The sequence below is a fragment of the Epinephelus moara genome, chromosome 21 (genome assembly GCF_006386435.1).
Source record: "Epinephelus moara isolate mb chromosome 21, YSFRI_EMoa_1.0, whole genome shotgun sequence".
NCBI lineage: Eukaryota > Metazoa > Chordata > Actinopteri > Perciformes > Serranidae > Epinephelus > Epinephelus moara.
Window position 1 is genome coordinate 18,286,667 of NC_065526.1, and position 22,094 is coordinate 18,308,760.

At 43.0% G+C, this 22,094-nt stretch overlaps 2 protein-coding genes across 2 annotated transcripts in view; one reads left to right on the plus strand and one right to left on the minus strand.

Annotated features, from left to right (window-relative positions):
• The window catches only part of LOC126383173 (importin-13-like), a 24,623-nt gene extending 7,055 nt beyond the window's left edge, over positions 1-17,568 (minus strand). Inside the window, exons 1-19 of the mRNA XM_050033640.1 lie at positions 17,407-17,568; positions 11,316-11,437; positions 9,734-9,859; positions 8,665-9,305; positions 8,045-8,185; positions 7,793-7,934; positions 5,800-5,966; positions 5,482-5,602; positions 5,146-5,293; positions 4,843-5,024; positions 4,741-4,767; positions 4,483-4,617; positions 2,990-3,136; positions 2,373-2,453; positions 2,121-2,258; positions 1,917-2,013; positions 713-765; positions 565-631; positions 179-237 (exon numbers count right to left, since the gene is read on the minus strand). Of these exons, the coding sequence (XP_049889597.1) occupies positions 179-237; positions 565-631; positions 713-765; positions 1,917-2,013; positions 2,121-2,258; positions 2,373-2,453; positions 2,990-3,136; positions 4,483-4,617; positions 4,741-4,767; positions 4,843-5,024; positions 5,146-5,293; positions 5,482-5,602; positions 5,800-5,966; positions 7,793-7,934; positions 8,045-8,185; positions 8,665-9,305; positions 9,734-9,859; positions 11,316-11,384 (2,541 nt within the window). The 5' untranslated portion in view covers positions 11,385-11,437; positions 17,407-17,568. The remainder of the gene's footprint in view (positions 1-178; positions 238-564; positions 632-712; positions 766-1,916; positions 2,014-2,120; positions 2,259-2,372; positions 2,454-2,989; positions 3,137-4,482; positions 4,618-4,740; positions 4,768-4,842; positions 5,025-5,145; positions 5,294-5,481; positions 5,603-5,799; positions 5,967-7,792; positions 7,935-8,044; positions 8,186-8,664; positions 9,306-9,733; positions 9,860-11,315; positions 11,438-17,406) is intronic.
• On the plus strand, positions 11,820-21,847 carry LOC126383174 (uncharacterized). The gene is made up of 5 exons (XM_050033641.1): positions 11,820-12,189; positions 14,988-15,275; positions 18,248-18,565; positions 18,672-18,838; positions 20,635-21,847. The coding sequence occupies exons 1-5, from the start codon at positions 12,123-12,125 to the stop codon at positions 20,677-20,679; spliced, it is 885 nt and encodes a 294-aa protein (XP_049889598.1). The 5' UTR covers positions 11,820-12,122; the 3' UTR covers positions 20,680-21,847.
• The last annotated feature ends 247 nt before the right edge of the window (positions 21,848-22,094 follow it).

The window sequence follows — 22,094 nt, forward strand, 5'->3', positions numbered from 1 at the left end:
GGGGGGGGGGGGGGGCATATTAAATATTTTTAAGCACTGGGGAGGGACTTATGTTTTTATTTTGGCTTGGGGGAGGAACATGCATCTTTAATGGTTGCATCTTGTATTTATGATAAATATGTTTCTATGGTCGAGACTGAAAAAAAAAAATCACTGAGTGCACACTGTCTTAACTTACAAAGAATACAATGGCAGCTTTTACTGTGGGTGTCTCCGGGAACTTCAGTGATAGAATCCCTGGAAGAAACAGAGAGTTTTTTTATTATTAAATATATCAGCGAATGAGTCACACAAAGGGTTGTCTAAGGCAGAATTTTAAAATCATGAAAAACAGAAGAGAAAAAAGATTCAGAGAGAACAGTTGTGTCTTGATTTTGAACACAGTAAGCCTTGCAAAGTCAAATTTTGGATTGCATTGGCTCAAACATGTAAAATGGATCAAATAATCCAATGCAATTAATTTTGATCTTTAAATAAGCAAAAAAAAACAAAGTCTGACATTAGATACTGAGTCATATCCATGAGTATGGCCTGTCTACAGTAAAAGCACATGATGATACTCACCACAGTAAAACAGCGCTTTAACATCCAACTGGTTGGACAGGTACATATCAGGCTTCCTTTTAAGAATCTAAATGAACACAAAGTGATTAGACGAAGCTTTCTGTGTGCCGCAGACGTGCGTAACAGTGGACAAGAATGTTCAACCCACCTGAGCATGAAGATGCATAAATGATTCTGCAATATCGGGATGATCACGTGGACCTGTAAAATAAATATAAGATCAGACAAGACAAACATACATCTAAAAACTAGAATTACCACCTTGTGGTTGTACGCTTCAATGAACCAGTCAAGTTGCAGTTACAGTTTACATCCATAAAAGTGTTTCTGCAGAACATTACAATATCACAGTAAAGCTGACCTTTGACCTTTTAGATATAAAATGTCATCACTTCATCATAGGATCTTACTATACATTTGCGTAAAAGTTTGTCATAATTAGCTTATTAACTCTTAAGTTATGGCCAAAAACCTGCTTTCTTAAATCACAGTGACCAGAATCACCAAAATCTACTCAGCTCATACTTGAATCTGAGGCCTCAAGGCTTTCTTGAGATATCGCGTTTACAAAAATAAGATGGAAGCAAGGTCACGGTGACCTTTCTCTTATACCTTCACTATCTAATCAGTTCATCCTTGAGTCCAAGTGGATGTATGTGGAAAAACTCCCTCATGGTGTTCTTGAGATATCACGTTCACGAGAATGAGATGGACGCAAGGTCATGGTAACCTTTCTATTATACCTTCAGAATGTAATCAGCTCATCCTTGAGTCCAAGTGGACATTTGTGCCAAATTTGAAGAAACTCCTTTAAGGTGTTCTGAAGATATGGCTTTCACGAAAATGGAACGGCTGAAAGGTCACAGTGACCTTGACCTATGACCACCAAATTATAATCAGTGATCACTGAGTCAAAGTGGACATTTGTGCCAAATTTGAAGAAATTCCCTACATGAGTTCTTGAGATATCATGTTCACAAGAATGAGACGGACGCAAGGTCATGGTAACCTATCTCTTGTACCTTCAAAATCTAATCAGTTCATTGTTGAGTCAAAGTGGATGTTTGTGCCGAATTAGAAGAAATTCCCTAAAAGAGTTTGTGAGATATGTTCACAAAAATGACAAGGATGAGGTTACCTTTGACCACCAAAATCTAGTCAATTCATCCCTAAATCCAAGTGGACATTTGTGCCAAATTTGAAGAAGTTCCCTATATGTGTTCTTGAGATATCACGTTTACAAGAACGGGATGGGCGGATGGACAGACAATCTGAACACATAATGCCTCCAGCCACAGCCATCGCTGTTTAGAGGCATAATAAGTATAAATGTATTTGCAGGTGTTTATTACCTCGCTGAAATATAGCAAGTGTGGTCGAAGTCAACACCTCAATAAGGCTTTTGATGTTCGAGATGTGATGTTCCTCTCCGGCAAATATGTGAACCATCTAAAAAAAAAAGAGAATGACATCTGATCCCAAAAACATGTAAAGAGTCTTGATAACACATTGAAGGGCTAATGCTTTTATCCAGGGCCCGATCTGTGGGGGCGTACCTGCCGCGCCAGATCCAGAGCTGAGGCCTGTGGGAAGGCGCTATAGATCTGCCCCAGCATCTCACTCAGCTGAGCCACCATGGGCCCAAAATCATGTAGGAGGGTTCGAACTGACTTATCAAATACCCCACACACTGCCTGTTGAGGGAAGCATAGAGGGCTGTGAGTCAGTAAACACACACATAGATTAATCACACATGCACACACACAATATCATACATATTTATACAATCAGTTAAAAAACCCTCCTACCTCCACTACATCTGAGTCATCGAGCCACTTGCTGAGGATGGTTTGGATCAGTGTGAACACTTGCTGTAGCACAACAACAACCTAAAAAAAGATCATGATTATTACAAAATGTATTTCAATATAGGTCTGTTTGGTTCATTTCAGCATATGTAAATATTTTCGATGTTCACAAATATTGATGCACAAGGCCCATTCTGAGGGTCGATTAACAAACCATCACCCCAGGGAGATTTTTTTCCCCATTTATGGTAGCTATATGCACAAATTTTCAAGCCATTTGAGATAATAGAATAACTAATATTTGCTTAAATCACTAAAATCAACAGGCCTATATTTGGGACAGGCCTTTAATTCCTTTCACTCAAAACTGCTCAGCAAAGATGGGAAATACATCAAATTGTTTATGTAAACCAATAAGAATATTAACTGTTTAAAAAATTTGATCATTTGATCTAGCTCTGACAGACGGCGCATCAGAGAGTGAGTCGAAAATAATGGCACTTGGCATACCAACACAACACCCCACGCCTCATAAGCAACCCCAAGCTCCGCCTCTGATTTCATATCATTCAAATACACCCATGTTCTTGGTACACAGTTTTTATAGCTCAACTTACTGGATTCTGTGTGCTCTGCGAGGGGGGGGGTCTTGGGCTGGGTGCTCCCTCTAAGCTGTCTGCTTGTCTGTTGATGTCCAGAGTGGTGAAGAGACTGGACAGCATCCCCAGGATGTGGATCATAGACTGTTTGTTAGCAGGATCAGGCTGTAAAGAGAGACAATGGGTTTGATGTGTAGCCTTTTGATGACAGCAACAACATAAGAAAAGAAAATTATCACAATGTGACAGCTGTTGTAAGAGCAAAGAGCAATTTTACAGCTCTTTTGCTGTAAAAACTGTGTCAAACGCTGCAATGAAAAATGCTAGCAGTATCTGAGTCTCTGTCAACAGACTGTCACCCTGGATAAGATTAATTAGACCTCATTAAAATAAAATTCCCAGGTCATTATCGCCCATCCATCCATCCATCCATCCATCCATCCATCCATCCATCCATTTTCAACCACTTATCCTATGCTAGGTTGCAGGGGCAGCAGGCTGAGCAAAGTACTCCAGACGTCCCTCTCCCCAGCATCGCTTTCCAGCTCCTCCTGGGGGACCCTATGGCGTTCCCAGGCCAGATGTGATATTAATTCCTCCAGTGTGTTCTGGGTCTGCCCCGGGGCCTCCCAGTATAGGACGTGCTTGGAAAAACCTCAAACGGGAGGTTCCCAGGAGGCATCCTGATCAGATGCCCGAACCACCTCAACTGACCCCTTTCAATCCGAAGGAGCAGCTGCTCTACTCCGAGCTCCCTCCTGATGTCTGAGCTCCTCACCCTATCTTTAAGGCTGAGCCCAGCCACCCTTCTAAGGAAACTCATTTCAGCCACTTGTATCCACGATCTCATTCTTTCAGCCATTACCCAGAGCTCATGAACCATAGATGAGGGTCGGGATATAGATGGACCGGCAAATCAAAAGCTTTGCCTTCTGGCTCAGCTCTCTTTTCACCACAGTGAACAGTGACACTGCGGCAAAACCACCAGACTCCATTCAAATAAACAGTTATTTTAGCGTGTACAAAGCCGGCATATTTTTAAAATCTTACCTGGTGAATTAAGGGTTTATTTCAACCAAAGCAGAGTTGGTGATTGTTGGAATATTAGAAAGTTTTTGGTGGTTTTTGTACGTTTTGTTTTGTGTCTGTCGACATTAAATGAAGTGTAATTCTGATTACAAAATTACAGTTTATTTAAATGGAGTCTGGTGGCTCTGGCTATATCGATTTTGGAGCTGTTTGTGCTTCAACACAAAGAGTCTTACTCTTTAACAAAAGGGTCTATCTCTGTAGGGATCCTTTCTGTAATGTTGTCAGATACCTAAAATAACAATCTGAGTCTGTCAGTGGCAAAAACACTTTTCATGGATGTAAATTGACGTTGCTCACATGCCTCGAATGGTTACATTGCAGCCTGTTTCACCGCTGCTGGCTGCAGCTCTCTTGATCAGTACCAGACCACTTTCAGAGACTGTTTTCTGTAAAAGTCATGTGAGTTTCTTTGGACTTACCTCCTGCTGGGCCAGTGAATCCAGCTGCTGGACGTGAGGGGTGATGAGAGAGTGAAGTCTGCCCAGAATCTCGTCTACCGGCAGGGCGGACAGGAGGAAACCCAGAGCCTGCATCAACCACATGCACTGGCTGCTCTGCACACAGACACGCAGAAACACAGAGCAAACATCGTGCATGATGTCCTCAGAGAGACGCCTGGTGCATTTGTGCTTACATCATAGGAGTGAACAGGTGAATGTTTAAGGCTGTTTACTCACCTTATGGATTTCTTTTACCAGTACATCCTGCAAGGAACACAAGTGTTAATACAAAGAGAGGAATCAACCAGTGTTAAAAAAACAAAAGGCTGTACGTCTGACCTGTGACACGGTCAGGATGTCCTGAGCGTAAGGGCCGAGGTCTTGTCTACACTCCCTGCAGATCCTCTTCAGAGTGGATACACTGGACACAGACAGCTCTGACTTCACAAGGCCCTGGAGCACCATGGGTAATATGCCACCCAACATCACGGGGTGGTCAGCCAGCCACTCAGCCAGGGATCCTGGGCAACAGGGGAAATTCAGTAAGGGGGTGCATGTCATGGGTTTGTTACAGCTGAGTCAGTTGATGACGCCGCTACATATAAACCCTCTATCCAACCCCAATACCCTATAGGTATGTACCTATAGTGTACATGACGGTGTCAGCCAGCATGATGTTGCTGATGTTGATTCTGGGGATGAGACCAATAAGACCAGGGATGACATCAGAGTAGTTCACGTCTATCGTCTCAGCTATGGACTGGAAGCCAAATAAGAGCGCCTCTGTGTCCTGAAGGGGGACAAACACAAAGTGTGATGTTAGGTAAAGAGAGGGGAAACACACTCGGAGTTATGCACAGTGAGAAAGGGAAACTAGAATTTAAAAAACAATATTTACTTTGTGAAATATTGTGCAGGTAAAACCTCACACAGATAGTAGATGTTTATGGAATAGGAGTCAGTGATTAATGACATTACCTGCCATACTGCTGACTGTTGGGGGTCCATCAGCTGTCTGCCCAGCCTGTCGTAGAGGTTACTGAGCAGCTCTGCTCCCAGCATTTCATACACATACATCAGAGTGTCAGAAATGTCCACTCTGAAATGCAAAATAGACACGGAAACATAGTTGGAGATCATCTGTAGCTACCATTTTTAGCCACGCAGGCAGAAATGTCTCCACAACTATTCGATGGATTGCCATGCACTCAAATCTAGATACTTTACCTCTTGTGTGAGAAGAGTTAAGTCCAGTTTTAGAGTTCCTTACACACGTTCTTTAGTTTTTTGTCTTACCTGTAAATTCTAAATTGCTCCTTGTCATCAGAAGACCAGGAGGCGTACTCGTCCTGGGAGGGATAGTGGGATTTATGTAGTAGCACGTCCACCAGTTGGAAGTAAACCGGCCTGTAGACCTGCAGGTAAACTGCCTGCTTGTCCTCCTCGAATGACAAGATGTCATCCTGAACATGCAAGAAAGAATTAGAAGGACAGTTTGGTGTCTAAATCCTTGGGACACAACAACATACATTGTTTGAAATCAGAAATCTGGTCAAAAAAACAAACAAAAAAACATAAGAAGCTGAAAATACAGCCTCCTCTTGAAGCTCTCCCCTCTCAGTCTTAAGCCCCTCCAACCAGACGACCACAGGCATATGCACATCCTTCATACAGTAACCCAGTGTTCCTTATTAACTGGTTTATTTAATCTTCTTTCATTGTAAAGTTACATGTGGCACAGTCACTCAGCCCCTCATTGCCCTGCTCTTTCAGTTTCTGTATATCAGACCGCAAATGAGACAAGAATTAGGTGCTAGCCACCCCATGGTCCCTCCACCTCACTCCCCGCTGCTCTAGACTGCTTCCCCAGGAGAAGAGTGGTTTGCAGCTCTGGAGACAGGCCTTTGGTCGGCGGCTGTAGCAGCCAGAGCAAACCCCCAGCGCTGGGTGACACAGCAGGCTGATGGCCAGTGACCAGTGGCAGCACTGGGTTCAACCTGTGTAACAGCAGCAACAGAAAGTTTGTTGATCTGGCAGGGCTGTCTGGTCCACCAGAGCTAGGGTTTGCGCCAGCTGGATTCATGCTGCAGCCACTGACTGGGGGTCCATCTCAGGAGCTGCTGCCAGCTCTCCTCCCAACAAGGTGGTCTGTGGCAGTAGGGAGTGAGGCGGAGGACACAGTACGTTTACATGACATTCGAGAAAATCCATTTATCGTCTTAGTCCGACTAAAACCAGACTTTTAAAATACAGGTAAACATGTTAGTCTGACTGAAATCTTATTAAATCAAATTTCTCAAAGTCGGACTAACACACCCAGATAATGTGATTGGGAGTCGAATTACTCCTGCATGTATACAGTCAATCAGACCCAAACTGGCCAAGGCGCTCGTTGCATGCTCCACAGTTTCCGCCCTGGGTTTTAACCTGGAAAGCATTGAATGCGCAACAGAAGAAGAAGACAGTTACAAAATGATGAAATATACATTCAAAGCCATGCATTTTTGGACGGACAAAATGTGCAGAGGTGTAAACCTGTCCACCATAGTACCACTTTGCCGCTAGCTAACCACAGCTAACTTGTTGTTGATTGTTTGGTCTGTGATGTAATAGGTCAACCAGAAAAAGGGTCCAATACTAACAAGCTAAAAGGGGGCATGTTGCCACCAATCGTAGCGCATACTTAGGTCAATGAATCTGTATATTCGGATGAGGACAGTAGTCAAATGTGCATGTAAACATACTGACTGTGATTCAAGGCTAATGTTAGCTAAATAAATGTAAACTTGAAACCACAGTTGTGAGCTTTTGACTCCAGTTAGCAGAAGTCTAAACTATGAGCAACATTTTATCTCCATCTCTGAAACTTTTATTTTTATATCACTAGTGTTTCGTTTGGTTTATTGTCTGACTCTTTGGGTTTTCTTTGCAGTGTAGGTAGTTGTTGCCAATGCTGGAATAAGAACTCTCCCCTGCTGGATTCTCTGCCATTAAATCAGGCTTTCCCTGTCTGAAGGGATGTGCATATGTATCTGCATTCATAGAACAGCCAGTAGGAATGCCCTCTCTCTGAAATGACCTGTAATTGGCCAAAATCTCCCATCACAGGCTAGATTTTCCGAAGCCTGAAAACAGAGCCAAGACGAGGTGCAAAAGTCTCTCAACAAAATGCTCAAAGTTTACTGTGGGAGTAACTTACTAAACTGAAAAGAAAACATGTTTAAGGTGGAAAAAATAAATCCACATGGGAACCCAAAAGCTCTACAAAGCATTCATTCATTCACCTTACCTGCAGGGTGTACCAGAAGGTGAGTGTAAGGGAGCTGGTGGTCTCACTGACTGGGTAGTGTCCAGGGATGCCGGTACAGAAAAGAATCATGTTAACCAAAGCCAGATACTCCTGCCAGTGCTCCACCTGTTCCAACAAAACCCTGTCATGCACAAAGACATTGATCCAAATTAAGAAATAAAAACAATCTACTGAAGCTGGGTTAAAGGATGGCAGCGTGTGTGTAGGGTGCGTAGGCCTATCTGTGTTCACCTGGAGTGTGTTTCCCCCATGGCCACAGCAATGCGACAGATCCCATGTGAGGTTTCCATGTCCCCATCCTGAGCCGCTGTCTTCAGCTGGTCATGGAGGCCCAACACCAGAGGCATCAAGCTGACCAGAGCATCGATGTACCTGCACACACATGTTCGGATTCACATGCCTGGAAACTATGACCTTAAAGGAACACTTGACCCTAAAATCAAAGGTAAATATTCTTTTCTGGCAGTACATGCACGCCTCCCTCTGCGTGGTGATACGGTTAATGGTGTTAGTTTGGTAGAAAGAGAGAAGTTCCTACATGAAACTGCTCACAACAAGCTCTGTGAATTATCTTCAGTAAGCGAGTCATGATTTCTGGAAAGAGACATTGCTGTTGAGTTTTTCCAAATGTATTTTTTGGCGCTTTGAGCACCACAAGCTGAGTGCCATCTAGTTTCATTATATTGTAGAGAAGGCAGACATCTCCACTGCCGATATCTCCAACACTCTGCAACTCACACCAAAACAATCTAGACTGATAAATAGTACGACAGGTAAGAGGATAAATATGTATTTTTGATTTTGGGGTGAACTGTCCCTTTAATGAAAGTATGCTGCAGTGTGTTTCTCACCTCTGGCTGTCAGGTTGTGAGATAGCGCTGACTATCGTCTCCACAGCTGTATCAAACAGCTCTGAGTTGGACAGTGCAGTGAAACAGTCCTGGACCAGTTCATGACTCTCCCCTAACGGCACGTCCAGCCCCACCCAGCTGGACAGGCAGCGGAGCACCTTCTCCTTCACCTGGTCAGAGGAGTCTTGGCTTTGGAGCAGCTGACGCAGCATGGGACACACCACCGCCCACTCCCCAGCCAGGGCCTCCCTCAGCTGGGCACGACGAGCCTGAGTCAGCCGGCTGCTCTGGAACTCCTCTGGAAGTACAGTGAGGAGCTCCAGCAGTGCGAGGCAGTGTGCGTGAGGGTCCTGGGAGGCCTCTGCACCAGTGCTGCCTTCAGAGTCAGGCTTCTGTGGCTGAAAGGCCCTCACCATGTCTGCCACCGGCTGGGACCAAGCCTGTGGAATTAAGTTAAGAGCCATAGAGGCCAGGGCGACACACAGCCTGGTTAGCACCATTTTGGGCCCTGAGGAGAAATGAAGGATGTGGGAGAGGAGCTGCATCCTCAGGCTCTCATGTTGGTCTGCGGGGAGGTCGCTCCAGTGACGGGAGATCTTGGTGTGGAGGGTGCTGGCACCATAAAACTGAACCTCTGGGAGCTGGAAAGAGACAGACTCACATTATGGAGATAATGTAAGGGCATAGAATTGGATGCTAGGGACATGTACCTAACAATATCCAGTGACAACTAAATTTTCCTTGTTTGTTTGGAAGAGGAGGAGACCTCTGTGGATACTTTGGCTCCCAGCAAAAACCTCCTGAACAATAAACACTGAGGGAATCCTTACCAGGAGAAGTTTCAGCTGGTTGCAATCTGCAATCCTACTGCTAGATACCACTGTATCTCCCTAAATCTTAAACATTGTCCCTTGAAGCATTTAACACTTAGAATTTTCTAGGGAAGGACTGCCAGAGCACCACTTATTATGTGTTTGTCTTTCTTAACGCTGCCTAATATTCTTGCACACTGCAGTACTAGCAGACTAGTTGTAAAGATGTCTGAGCAGAAGCACAGCAGCACACCAACCTTGTCAGGGCCGAGCAGGGCCCAACAGAACTGCCACGCCTGCGCAGAGGCCTGGGCCTGGGTCAGCCACTTCTGGGCTACATTCTTATTTGCCATGTCTGGGTCAAAGTACAGCTGGTAGAGAGCCTGCAGGGGGAGAGAAGAACCAATGCAAAGGGTACACTTGAACAAAAAAATATTTGGTAATAATTGATATTGATGTGGACGTCAGAGTGGATCAAAATCAAGACAACACTCGATATCTTCTTGGTCCTAGCCCTAAATTGGCTAAGACCAACCTATAGTGCTAACTCCCTTGTTAACTATTTGCCTCTAAGAACACGATCATCTGTTGCTGGTTTATTGGAGGTTCCCAGCAACAGCTGAAAGAAAATCAGGGATGTGGTCTCTGTCAGTTACGCCTCAAATCTATAAAACACACGACCTATAGATATCAGAGAAGACAATTAGCTACATATTTTTAAAAGAAAGCTAAAAATGTATCAGTGGGCCTGAAACTCCTTCCTTTTACACTTCACGCTACTGCAATTCATCTTTTAAATTATTTGTAAATATTTTTTGAATTGTTTTTATTGTTCGATCCCGGGTGTAGGAGCCCTTCTGTACAGAGTTTGCAAATTCTCCCCGTGTCAGCGTGGGTTTTCTCTGTGTACTCCTGCTTCCTCCCACAGTCCAAAGACATGCAGGTTAATTGGTGACTCTATGTTGTCCGTAGGTGTGAATGTGAGTGTGAATGGTTGTCTGTCTCTATGTGTCAGCCTTGTGATAGTCTGGAGACCTGACCAGGGTGTACCCCACCTCTCACCCAGTGTCAGCTGCCCTCCAGCCCCCCCGCGACCCTCAAGTGGATAAGCAGTTAGAAAATGGATGGATGGATGTTTTTATTGTTTTCTTATTTCTTTTATTGATAATTAGTCTATTAACTTTAAAAACAAACCCGATAAATTCCTTTATTCCACTGAACTCCTTGACATATTTTTTATTAGTTACTCATCTATTTATGTGTCTTTGCATTACTGTATGTTATAGTATTTAAATAAAGTTTATTGGTATTATTATTTCCTCTGTTTTGACTGAGGAGATACAGTAATGACAGTGTGTGTTTTACGTTGTGTAACAGGTTGATTCATGACACTTCTTTACACAGGAGTCATTTTTAATTGAATGCCTGAGTTGCACCAATAGTCATGCATGCTGCATGTCCAATTGTTTGAATAGAGTTGTGAAAAAAAAGTGTTGCCATGGCAACTAATCCAAGGCACATGGTGTTAGTTATTATTAGGACAGCATATGCTTATAGCTGGTATCATGTTACAAAATGTCCAGTTTGTCTAATCTCCCCTATGTTGAGCTACAGTTAAGAAACGACCATCTCCTATTTGATGGAACTGCTGCTGTTTTATTTTTACATTAGTTATTATATCAAATAAAATATATAAATCAATATGAGATGATGCAATTCTTTGTGGCACACATATGTATTCAAATTCGTGTATGAGTGGTCCTACAGCAGCTCCACCTGTAGGTACAGTTCAATAAACAGTCACCTGGTGAAGCGCCTGATTATTGACAAGTAACTCACCGACTCCACATTCTCCACCGTCAACTCCAACTCCACCGGGCTGTCTCCCGGATTGGCTGGAGGCTCCATCTGGCGCAGCGTGAAGGTGCCTCCCTGTTGCAGTTTCCCTCAGAAATCAAAACCTGATCGGCCCAAAAAAAAATAGAGAGAAGTGATTAAAACGAGGAGACACTGTCCTCTAAAGTGTGTCAGAGCACGCTGACAGAGGACGCAGCGGGTCATTCAGCTGTCCATACAGTACACATGTGGGCAGTGCGCTCAGGCGTGACGACACACTGACCTCTGAGGAGGCTGAAAAAGTTATCTCACATTACCACCAGCTGACACCCTATTCACCTATCACGGTTCAATGTCTATATACCAACAGTGGAGCCCACAATAATCATGAACACAGTGAAAGTTGCGCTCCACAACAGGCGCTCCTGACGCACACAACTGCGCCTCTGACGCACTGACAGCTGATTGGAGCAGCGGTGCGGCTGCAAACTGATGCATGTCGGAGGAATATGCAGACATGAGTGACGGGCAGGAAAAACAAAGAGCAGGAGAGTGACATTTGTAGATAGATTAGGAATAAAGCGCGTGCAGCAGCCCATTCTGCTGCCGCCGCCCGCATGCAGCCTGCCGCGCGGCCCCACCCCTGCTTCTCTTCTGCCCGACTCCCTCAGGATATTTTTAGCGCTGATGATGTGCCCTGTCAAATCACGTAACGGAAACAACCTCAGAGCTAAGAAGCAGAGCCGCTGTGGAGAGCCCGCTTAGCTCTGTGTGTTTTATTGTGATCTGCAGGAGGAGGCCGCGGAGGAGATGAAATTTGAAATGAATTTGGCGTTTTGCGTGTTGGTGGTGCTTACCGGCTCATCGCAGACAAGAGGTAAGGTGTCATCCCCGGACGCGCGCGTGTGTGTGTGTGTGTGTGTCTGTGTGTGTGTCTTTGTGTTTGATGTGGACGGACTTGACATCCTGCTGACGCGAGTTGGAGCTCTCATCGATTCCTCACATGATGCTCCTATTGATCTTATGGAAAGTTCACGCAGAGCTGCAGACTGTTGGTTGCAGTTTTATTATTATTATCATTATGTTCAGTTATTTTATTCACTTCTTACAGTCCGCTCAGCTCCTCAGTGCATAATTTACATTTTCTTTCTCTGTATGGATACTCATGCTACTCTTGATCTGTGTCTCCTAGTTATTTATTTATTTGAACTTTTAATATATGCACAACAAGGGGCGTAGCTTTCATTTCAAAGGTATGGGGGACACATATTAAGCAGGGCTCTGGGGGTCCCCCCTCCAGGAAATTTTGAGCTTCAATTTTTCTTCACAAATTGATCTTTATTTATGAAAAGGAAAACACAAAATGCAGGCAGCAGATGACAAGTCGTAATATAAAATATCATTGAATAAAATGCAGAAAGGCTCTCGAGTATTCTGTATTTCACTTTAAAATAAATTCTCCTGAAGATCAGCTTGTCTCAGCGCACGTAGGCATGATGTTCTCTTTCATCTTCTCCTGTGTCTTCTGTTTAGGGAGCCTGGTCTCACTCTGAAGTTGTCAAAATCCGACGCTTGACCAGTGACTTGTGGTGTCAGAAACCAACAAAAAAAGGCATCCTTTAATATTGGCATGATACACGGCCAGTTGCCGTTATAGTTTAACAGCACCCGGCGGCATCAGGGGGAAATGTGGTGGGACAAGGATGAAAGTTAAGGCAGCAAAAGTCCAACTGAGGCGGGAAGGAGGGGTGGTGGACGGGTCCAACAAACACTGACTTTCACCTGGGAGAGCGGTTGTTCAGGTCCCGTAAGATTATAAAGCCAAACCCTGTTCTTTTTTCCTAAACTAACCATGTGTGTTTGTTGTTGAAGGAAAAAAAACATCACTGCGCATTGATGTACCGACGTAGTGCGTTTATTTTGAAAGAGACTGTATGTAAACGTTAAATTTCCTGTGAAAACGAAAGTGTATTTTGAAAGAGGACAATGGATGTAACAGGCAGAACTTGACACGGTGTCCCAGAACATCAACAACCAACGCTCCCAGGGTACCTTTCACATTGTATGTGGACGTGGAAAGTCCATGACCAAACATCAATATGTGACGAGGTCGGAGTTATCTCTTCAAATGTGCACTTGGCACCTATTTTTGTCAATGACACCTCATTGGTCTTAATTAATCTATAACCCCATGACTTTAATGGCTCATATGAGTTGTCATGTTCACAGAGAGACAAGCAAAAACTTGGACAAGAAGAAACTGTGTCAAGAATTTGTTGAAGTTACTGATCGGCACACATTTTTTTATGCATTACTTTTTTTTTTGACAATGCACAGTGCAAAAAACAGCTACAAAGGTTGACTGTGCAAGCACCTCATTATGACCCATTCTTATGTTTGAGGTGGCACCCACTATTGGCTGTAGTAATTATTACAGGAGCAGTGGAGGAATGGATGTAATGTAGCATAAAAAAGCAACAGTCCTTGTTATGTTGTACAAATATCCAAGAAGCCTTTATAGGGTGGGTGGGAGAAGTCGTGGATGGGTCAAACACATAGGACTTTCACCCAGGAGACCAGTGTTCACATCTCGCTGTCAATGTTGACTTATTTCAATAAAAACATAGTGTAGCATGCTAGTGACAAAATTTTTGTTTGTGACAAAAGTACTTATTTAATGCTAAACCATGATGTTTTTCCTAAACTTTATTACCTAGTTTTGTTTTCTTAACCTAACCAAGTAGTTTTGGACTGAAAAACTACATGATGTTGAGGATGTTTTTAAAACTGCAATCGTTAAAACAGTTAGGTAAGTCGTTTTGGAAGTCAGTGGAAATCAAAACCTATTTAGGGCCCTCATTTAGGTGTGAGAGCGTGTTGCACACAAATGTTTCCTCTATATTTACATTATATTTGCATTGTACATTGGCTTACTGTGCAAATAAACCTTTCACAAAGCGTTCTCATTTGTTAAAGGTCTAGTTCGTAGGGTTTAGTGGCATCTAGTGGTGACATTGCAACATTGCAACCAACTGAAACCTCTCCAGTGTGCCGAGCATGTAGACCTATTGTGGCACATCCAAAAATGTGAACAGCCCTATCTAGAGTCAGTGTTTGATTTGTCTGTTCTGGGCCACTGTAGAAAAACATGGCGGCCATAGAAGAGGTCTTGTTCCATATGTTGATATAAACGTCTCATTCTAGGGTAACGAAAAACAGCAATAGTTTCAGGTGATAATAAACCAATAAAAATATAGTTATGAATATTATATTCAGTTTTTGAAAACAGATGCTCCTAAATCTGGACCTTAAACATTTTCAGGTGCAAGCTATTTCAGAACATGTTTAAAAAAATTCTGCTTTTAAAAAGCAATGGGGTTAAAATTGGCCATTCCAAGAAGTGGTGGGGACGTGTCCTGAGTGCCCCCAGCATCTCTAGTGTAAATGACACTTATGTGCACACCCTACTTCATTTAAGGAAAAATGTCCAACTCATCACATGAGATTAATTTTTTTTCCCAGTCTGTGACAGTAAACTGAATATTTACTGTTGGGACAAAAAACAAGATGTCTGAATTTTGAATTTTAGGCTTTGAGGATTTTTTTAGACCCAAACTTGAAGATGAAACAATTCATCCATCAGCCCTTTTTTATAACTTCTCTTTTATTTCCTAGGTCAGAGCAGTGCTTTGCCTCCTGTCTTCACCCTGGCTGCCGACGAGAGTCACACTGGAATCTCAGCATCTCCTGACCTGACAGAGGATCCTGGGAACAAGTTCTCACAGCGGACACATAATCCTGCAAGCAAGGACGAAACCTCAACTGAAACCTTTGCCATTGCCATGACTGAAGGGACAGTCCGTTCAGAGACTGGGACAGATGCAGAATATAAAACACACACAAGCTCTGCAGAGGCCACATCTCAACACACGACTGCACCTGTCGCCCTGACTTCACCTTCAGGTAACCAAGACAAACCTACATGCATTCCTCTTTTTAAAAACTCAGGCTTTTAACTCAGAAACATAGAAATTAAAGTCATCATTTCATCCATAATTCTATAAGTGTGCATCTATAATTTTACAGTCCAGTCTGTTTTCTTCGTCCAGATTCTTAAAATAAAACACCCCACACACTAAAAGCTGCCTGTTTGCAAACAGACGATCTCTTTTCAGACTCTACTGCCAGCAGCAATCCAGGAACATATTCGTCCCCTGACCCCCACATGACTACGCTGAGATTGAGAATGTGTGTCGCAACCTCATTTAAGAGATTCCCTTTTATAGATCAGATAAATATAACCCTCTCCACTGATGCCGTGTTGCCTCTTTGAGTGGCTCAGAAATAACAAACAACATGACGTAATGTCAACCAGATCACACCCGTGTCCCCGTTTTAGCTGCTGTCGACACCGTCTGTCCCTGTAGAGTAATGTGTAAAGCTGCTGTTTGAGGTTCTCACTTCAAAAACTAAAGTCAGTTATTACTCTTAGTTACTTTGTGACCTAATGCAGAATACACACAACAATAATCCTAATATGGTGTCATAAACAATTCTTTGCTGTCGTCTTTTGCCCACATCAGGAGCGCCAATCACTGCCTGCCCCTACACAAACAGTAAAAAGGTAGTCCGATTTGTAATCACACAGCTTATAAACCTCCATGAACACGCCTTGAATTCCTTGAACTCCCCAGCTGTCAGCATGAGCTGTCAAACATGATGTAAACAGCCACATGTGCTCAAAGTGGAGTAAGAATATACTCATGTTGAAGGAGGGAAAAGGCAGTTAGCTTGTTTATCCTCACGTATATCCAGTCGTTTCACAGAGAAAATAAAAATGGGAAGAATAAAGCACTGACTGATGAGAAAATATAAGCTCCTGTAAGTTATAATGCAATAGAGAGGCAAAGTCCCGCTCCTTCCAGTGTCCATTATGGTACCTTAATCCAGAAACACTATGTCCAGCTGTTGTCAATGGAAAGAGTCAAATAGTTTTTTGATTCTGTCTGAACTGTGCCATGAATTGTCCTTTCACTAAGCCCTGCACCTTTGCGATGGTCCGATGGAGCTCACAGTGTAACTAACTGCACTCCCTGATGAAATTTTTATCATATTTTTTGAGAAATTAAACAGTGATTCCAGAGAGAAGCAGACAGAGGGGTCTACAGTCTGTATTTGAAGGATATATCCTGAATGTCAAACTGACTCAGCAGCAACAACAGGTTAAAAAGACAAAGATAGTTAGAAGCTAAAGCCGAACTATAGGCTACAGATCACAGTGTAAAAGTGAACCACCACATCACTGCTGATCGCCACAGGAGACAATGAATATAAAGGGAAACTTTGCTGATATTCAACCGGCTGTGTGGCATCGCAGTGTGCAGATGAATGGTGCTTGATTCCCCCATGCCGCCGCCAGACTGTCAGGGAGCTCCTGGGGAAGTCAAGCACTGTTCATCTGCGCACACTGCGATGACACACAGCTGGTTGAATATCAGCAAAGTTTCCTTGCTGGTTCATGTACAGCAGGGTCGGTCTGGCTATATCTTCAGTAGCTAGCTAGCTAACCCTACACTTTTCAGGGTTTGATTTTGGTTTTGGAACAGGGGAGAAATGTATATCTTTTTCCAACCAATCCAGGTAACGAGTATCATTAATACACGACGTGCCCCAGGCACAACATTTAGCTCCAAATCCACAAAACCAGCCTGAAAATGAAGGAAATCTGAAATGACTGCATTAGAGGCAATGGAGTCCAGTTGGGTTGTTGTCGAACCCTGGTCTGTGCCGGCCCGATGGTACGTTATGATTGGCCAGTCTGCATCCGACGGTGGGACTTAGCAAAGGGTCAATTACACATATGATGTTTGTCAATTTAAAACCTAATTTTTCAAGTCAAGAAAGTCACAGTTTGATGTATTACAGTTTAGTTTTGTGTGAAAACAGTAGAAGTAGTATCCTGTGAATAGTCAAGAAGTCAACAAGTGGTAGCTGGAGAATGTTACTGGAAAAGTAGGCTGCCTGGCAAAAGTAATAAACACTGACATACCATCAAACATTGCATTTGTGTACTGTAATTATCACTGTCACTTACCCCGAAGTTGAAAAGTTGTTTCCCGGGTCGCCACTGTTTTCATGAGATTGTTTTAAGCTTTTGCAGCCATCTATACTGTTCTTCCACACCCTGTGGCGAAAGGCCTCTTCTTTCCCCAGTGTGGTGGCTATATGTTTCAGAGAATTTAAAGCCATTTGACTGTCACTGTGGTCTCTCAATGAAGAGTCGTAGCAACCTACTTGGCTAGTCTTCCCTGTTGAACTGGAATAAGCAGCATGTGCAATGGGCGCCAAGTTACAAAAATTCAGTAGTGAACAACCACGCCCCACAACAACTTTTGGAGCCTTCGTGCTCGACACTAAAGACATGATGTCATTTTTGGCTATTGCGAGCATAGACCTAGCTTTAAAGTTTATACAACCAGTAAAGTATTTGGGATGTGGATTGCTTTAAGTGCTACTGTGGCAGCAAGATGTTTTAGTCTGAAGACTCCTGCAGGGAGAATATTGAATAAAGGGTTTGCAGGGCGTGAGGAGTCCTCATAAATTTTCATACCCCTCTGCTGAATGCTAATGTGATATATCCACTGCCAAACTGGACAAATGCGTAGTAAGCAAGGTGTGATATCCACCACCACTATTATCATGATGTTATTTGATGCATGAAAATACGTGTGTGAAACAGGTCATTAACTTTACGCTGGCTCTGCTTCTAACAGGGTTTCTTGGCATTGTCGTGCAGGACAGATTGGACCTGACAACAAAAACATGTATAGCAGCTTTAATGTCAGTGGGAGTGAGTCAGTTTTCATGAGCAGGTTGGTGTAAAGTTTCCTTTAGCTGATGCGAGGAATCCTCTGTGCTGTTTTGAATTGATACAGCGCTGCCTTCACATCCCAGCCTTTCATCTGTGCCGACAGTCGAGAGCACCACCCCTCCGCAGCAAATCTCCACCACTGGAGGCAGAGCCACTCTGACCACAGATGCCCTCGCCACCTTTTCATCTCAGCCAGCCCACACAGAGCGGGATACGAGCTCCACAGCCCACGCTTCCACCATCCAGCCACAGTCTGAATCACTGACCACAGCCACCATGCAGCCGACAGCAACAGGACTCCCTCTGACCTCAGCTCCAGGCCGGGGTCCTGCTGGGCCGACACACCGCGAGGTCCCGCCTGAGCTTAATGTTGGAGATGAAGGTGATGAGTTTTTGTTTCAAGCCTCCTACTTTGCCTTTATTTTCTCAGTCTATTTTAGAAATGTGTCAGCTGTTTGATAATGGATGGGCTTGTTTGTGTCATTTAGACCTCAAGGGGCCCCGCTACCGCTCAAGCTCACCTCTAGACCCCCTGCTGGCTGGCCTGCTGTCAGTGTTCATCGTCACCACTGCTATCGTCTTCGTCGTCCTCTTCCTCAAGTTCCGCCAGCGGACAAACCACCCAGAGTTCCATCGGCTGCAGGATCTACCAATGGTAAGACATGTCTAAACAAACTGTACCCTCAATTACTTTCTAAAGTTAAGGTTTTACATTAAGCAACTGACTAGCTTTTTGCTAACATGCTTTTTACCCTGTGTTGCTGTTTTCTGTTACGATTGGTGAAGACATATAGCTCCAAATATCCAGCATCAACCACCACTAGTCTGTTGTCACTGCCACCCCAGAAGACAGAACTCTCAATTCCTAAGAACTGGGCAATGGGGAAAAACGTTAATGGCGTCAGGGGCTTTTCTGTTTTGAGTCAAACTTCTTAAAAACACAGGCACATAAAGCGGAAGTCGCAAGAAGCTTAGCAAAGCAGCAAGCGAAATGTTTCACAGTAGTTGAAAACAATTACAAAAAGCCGCTAGGCTCAGATGCCCTGATGATGTCATCATCATTACGTCAGCTTGGGCTTTAGGTTTCAGATTTTTAACAGAAAGCCTGTGTTTGTCATAAACTGGGGGTGTAGCATTTGAAACATTTGTTTACTAGGCAAGGAGGGTCTAAAGAACGACAATTTGTATTCTGCTCACCAAACACAAAAGACAACATTGCAAAAAGCAGATGAAAAGTCAGTAAGACAAGCATATAAAGTCATTACAAAACACTTAACACATTAGATCAGCTCATTGTCTGTCTGTGGTTTAAAACTCATCAGTCACTTTATTGAGTTAAGGATCTTGATGGCACTCAGGATGAAGGCCTTTTGAAATACTTTTTTTAGTTGCTAGAGGGACTCTAGAGCGCCTCCTGGAGCTCAAGAGCTCAAACTGGCTGAAGAGAGCTATCTCCCAAGACTCGTCTCGCTTTCTACCTCGTCCTTTCTGTGAAGAGTTGGGTCAGGGGCTTTTGTGGCCTGCCAACTGTTTTATTTGCTAGTGTCACAATCCTAGACAGTTTATTCTTGGATGTATAGTTAAGGTGACCGTACCAGACAGGAAGGTAAAAAGTTAAAACACTCTTAACTATAGTTTGATACACTAATTCTAAGATCTCCTGACTAACACCAAGGCTACAGAGTTTCCTAAGAAGATGAAGTCGCTGGGAGCATTTCTTGAAAATATACTCAGTATTTCCAGAGAAGCTAACGTGGGAGTCCAGAACGATACCTAGGTATTTAAAATTTTCCACAGTTTCAACACGTTGGCCATTGAGTGAAACCGGCTCTGTTTTCAGATCTTGTTTCGTGCAAATAAAAAATTCCTTGGTCTTGGCCACATTCATTTCTAACTTGCTGATGCAACATCGTGTTTGAAGGGTGTCGCATCAACAAGTGAACGCCATAAACATCACTTAACAACTGCAACAGTGCTGACAGAGCTAATGGTGTTAACCATATCTCCACTTTATCTTTACAGCAAATAGTGGTTTTCTGCTATATTATTGCTCTTAATGTCACATAGAGAACAATTACCATCTCTTTCTCTGTTGTCCTACAGTATTATGGTAGTGTAATACTAAATTGCTGTGCCATAAATTTCAACCCTAAATCACCCAGAGACACCTCACTGTTAATGCTTTGAAAATCCACTGTGAACTTTAAAATATCAAACATGAATGGAGAAAATTTTGGGACATAACTTTCCCGCTCTTCCATCCCTCAGTCTTAAATCACTGTCACAAAATAACCTGCCAAACAGAAGCTATCAAATCCTGTGTTTTAGTATGGTCAGTGCTTTTCCAAGGGGTACATGCAACGGCAAAAAATGTATAAACAAAAAAAATGTCCTCACCTTTGTAAAGTCATTCTAACAAGAGCAATATCTTGTTTCAATCGTCTTCTCCAGGACGATCTGATGGAGGACACGCCTCTCTCCAGATACACCTACTGAGGGAGTATACCATCAGTCACTTCCACTACTCAGAGATCAGACGGAGACACCAAAGGAAGACCAGCGTGGACCTGAGAAGAGCCTTTGACTGGAATCAGCTGCATCTCTGCAGACGAGTTTTGGATCGGTGATTAAAAAGAAAATATTTATCAGTGGATCCATGAAGTCTTTCAAATGGGAGGTTTCAGAAGCACTTTTTTCCACATTCCCTTTAAATTTCTGAAGAGCTCCAGTCTAGTGGAAACTATATGTTTGAGTTACAGTGCCTCTGCAGCCCTGACTGACTCCCCATGTATGCACAGCACTTTAATGTGGCATGAAAGGTCGCAGTGCCCCCTAGGGGACATCTGAGGTAATGTGGATCAAGGTTGCATTAATCCTCCTGTATAAATAAGACAACCTCAGGTTAACCAGCGAGAAATAAGAGAGCAAGAGACACGTGGGAAATTTGCCACTATGCTAAAATGATTAAGGAATATAAATTATGACCCCTTTGGTGACCAAATGTAAGTGAAGTGCACTTTCAAATTGCCAGGTGGCACATGTTGTCTTAAAGCTGAGGTCTTGCAGAAAATCAACACAAAAATCAGAAGAAGGGATTTTACAATTCAACAGCCATATCTGTGGAAAATCAGACACAGCAGTAATCTTACAGTAGAAGCCACTCACACTAATTTATCATTAAGTTACCCCAAATTACATGTGGAAAATATTTAGTGTCGTTGCCTTTTAATGTGTAATTACACCTATTATGAATCTTTTGTCAACATGGTCTGATGCTGGTATATAAAAATTTGGTTATTCTGTTTCCAGTGACACTGAGAAGAGACCTAGCTACACTAAATAAACACTAACATGAGCAAATTGTAAAACACACTATTATTGTTAAATGTGTTGTAAAATGCCTATTTATAAAGAATGTATTTGTTTCTGCACAAGGTGTTTGTTCAGATGCTTTAAGTGGAAACAACGAGAAGAGGCACAGAGTTTAGATCATTGTTATCTGTATCTGTATTAGCTGGAGTATCATGCAAACGTGCTAGAGCTAAGCTGTTGTATCACAGTTTTTAAACTAGTGTGTTCTGAGTTACTTTGCTGTTAAGTGCCAACAGTGACGTATGATAATATGCCATTGAAATGTGGACTGTAAAAATGTATTGATATTGAGATTTCCTGTTTGATAATAAAAACAGAAACCAAAATTATGTCCGTTGCACATGCTTAGAGAGTATGCTGGAGGATCTTACAACTATGATATGTGGGTGAGTTCTTAAAGGGACAGTTCACCCCAAAATGAAAAATACATATTTTTCCTCTTAGCTGTAGTGCTGTTAATCAGTCTATATTAGTTTGGGTGTGAGGTGCTGAGTGTTGGAGATATCTGCCTTCTCTTAAATATAATGGAACCAGGCCCC

Excerpts from the sequence above, each read along its gene's own strand:
- LOC126383174 (XM_050033641.1), top strand. The coding sequence starts at position 12,123 with ATGAAATTTGAAATGAATTTGGCGTTTTGCGTGTTGGTGGTGCTTACC. Across the intron at positions 12,190-14,987 it reads CGGCTCATCGCAGACAAGAG|GTCAGAGCAGTGCTTTGCCT; the intron begins GTAAGGTGTCAT and ends TTTATTTCCTAG. Across the intron at positions 18,839-20,634 it reads GGCTGCAGGATCTACCAATG|GACGATCTGATGGAGGACAC; the intron begins GTAAGACATGTC and ends CGTCTTCTCCAG.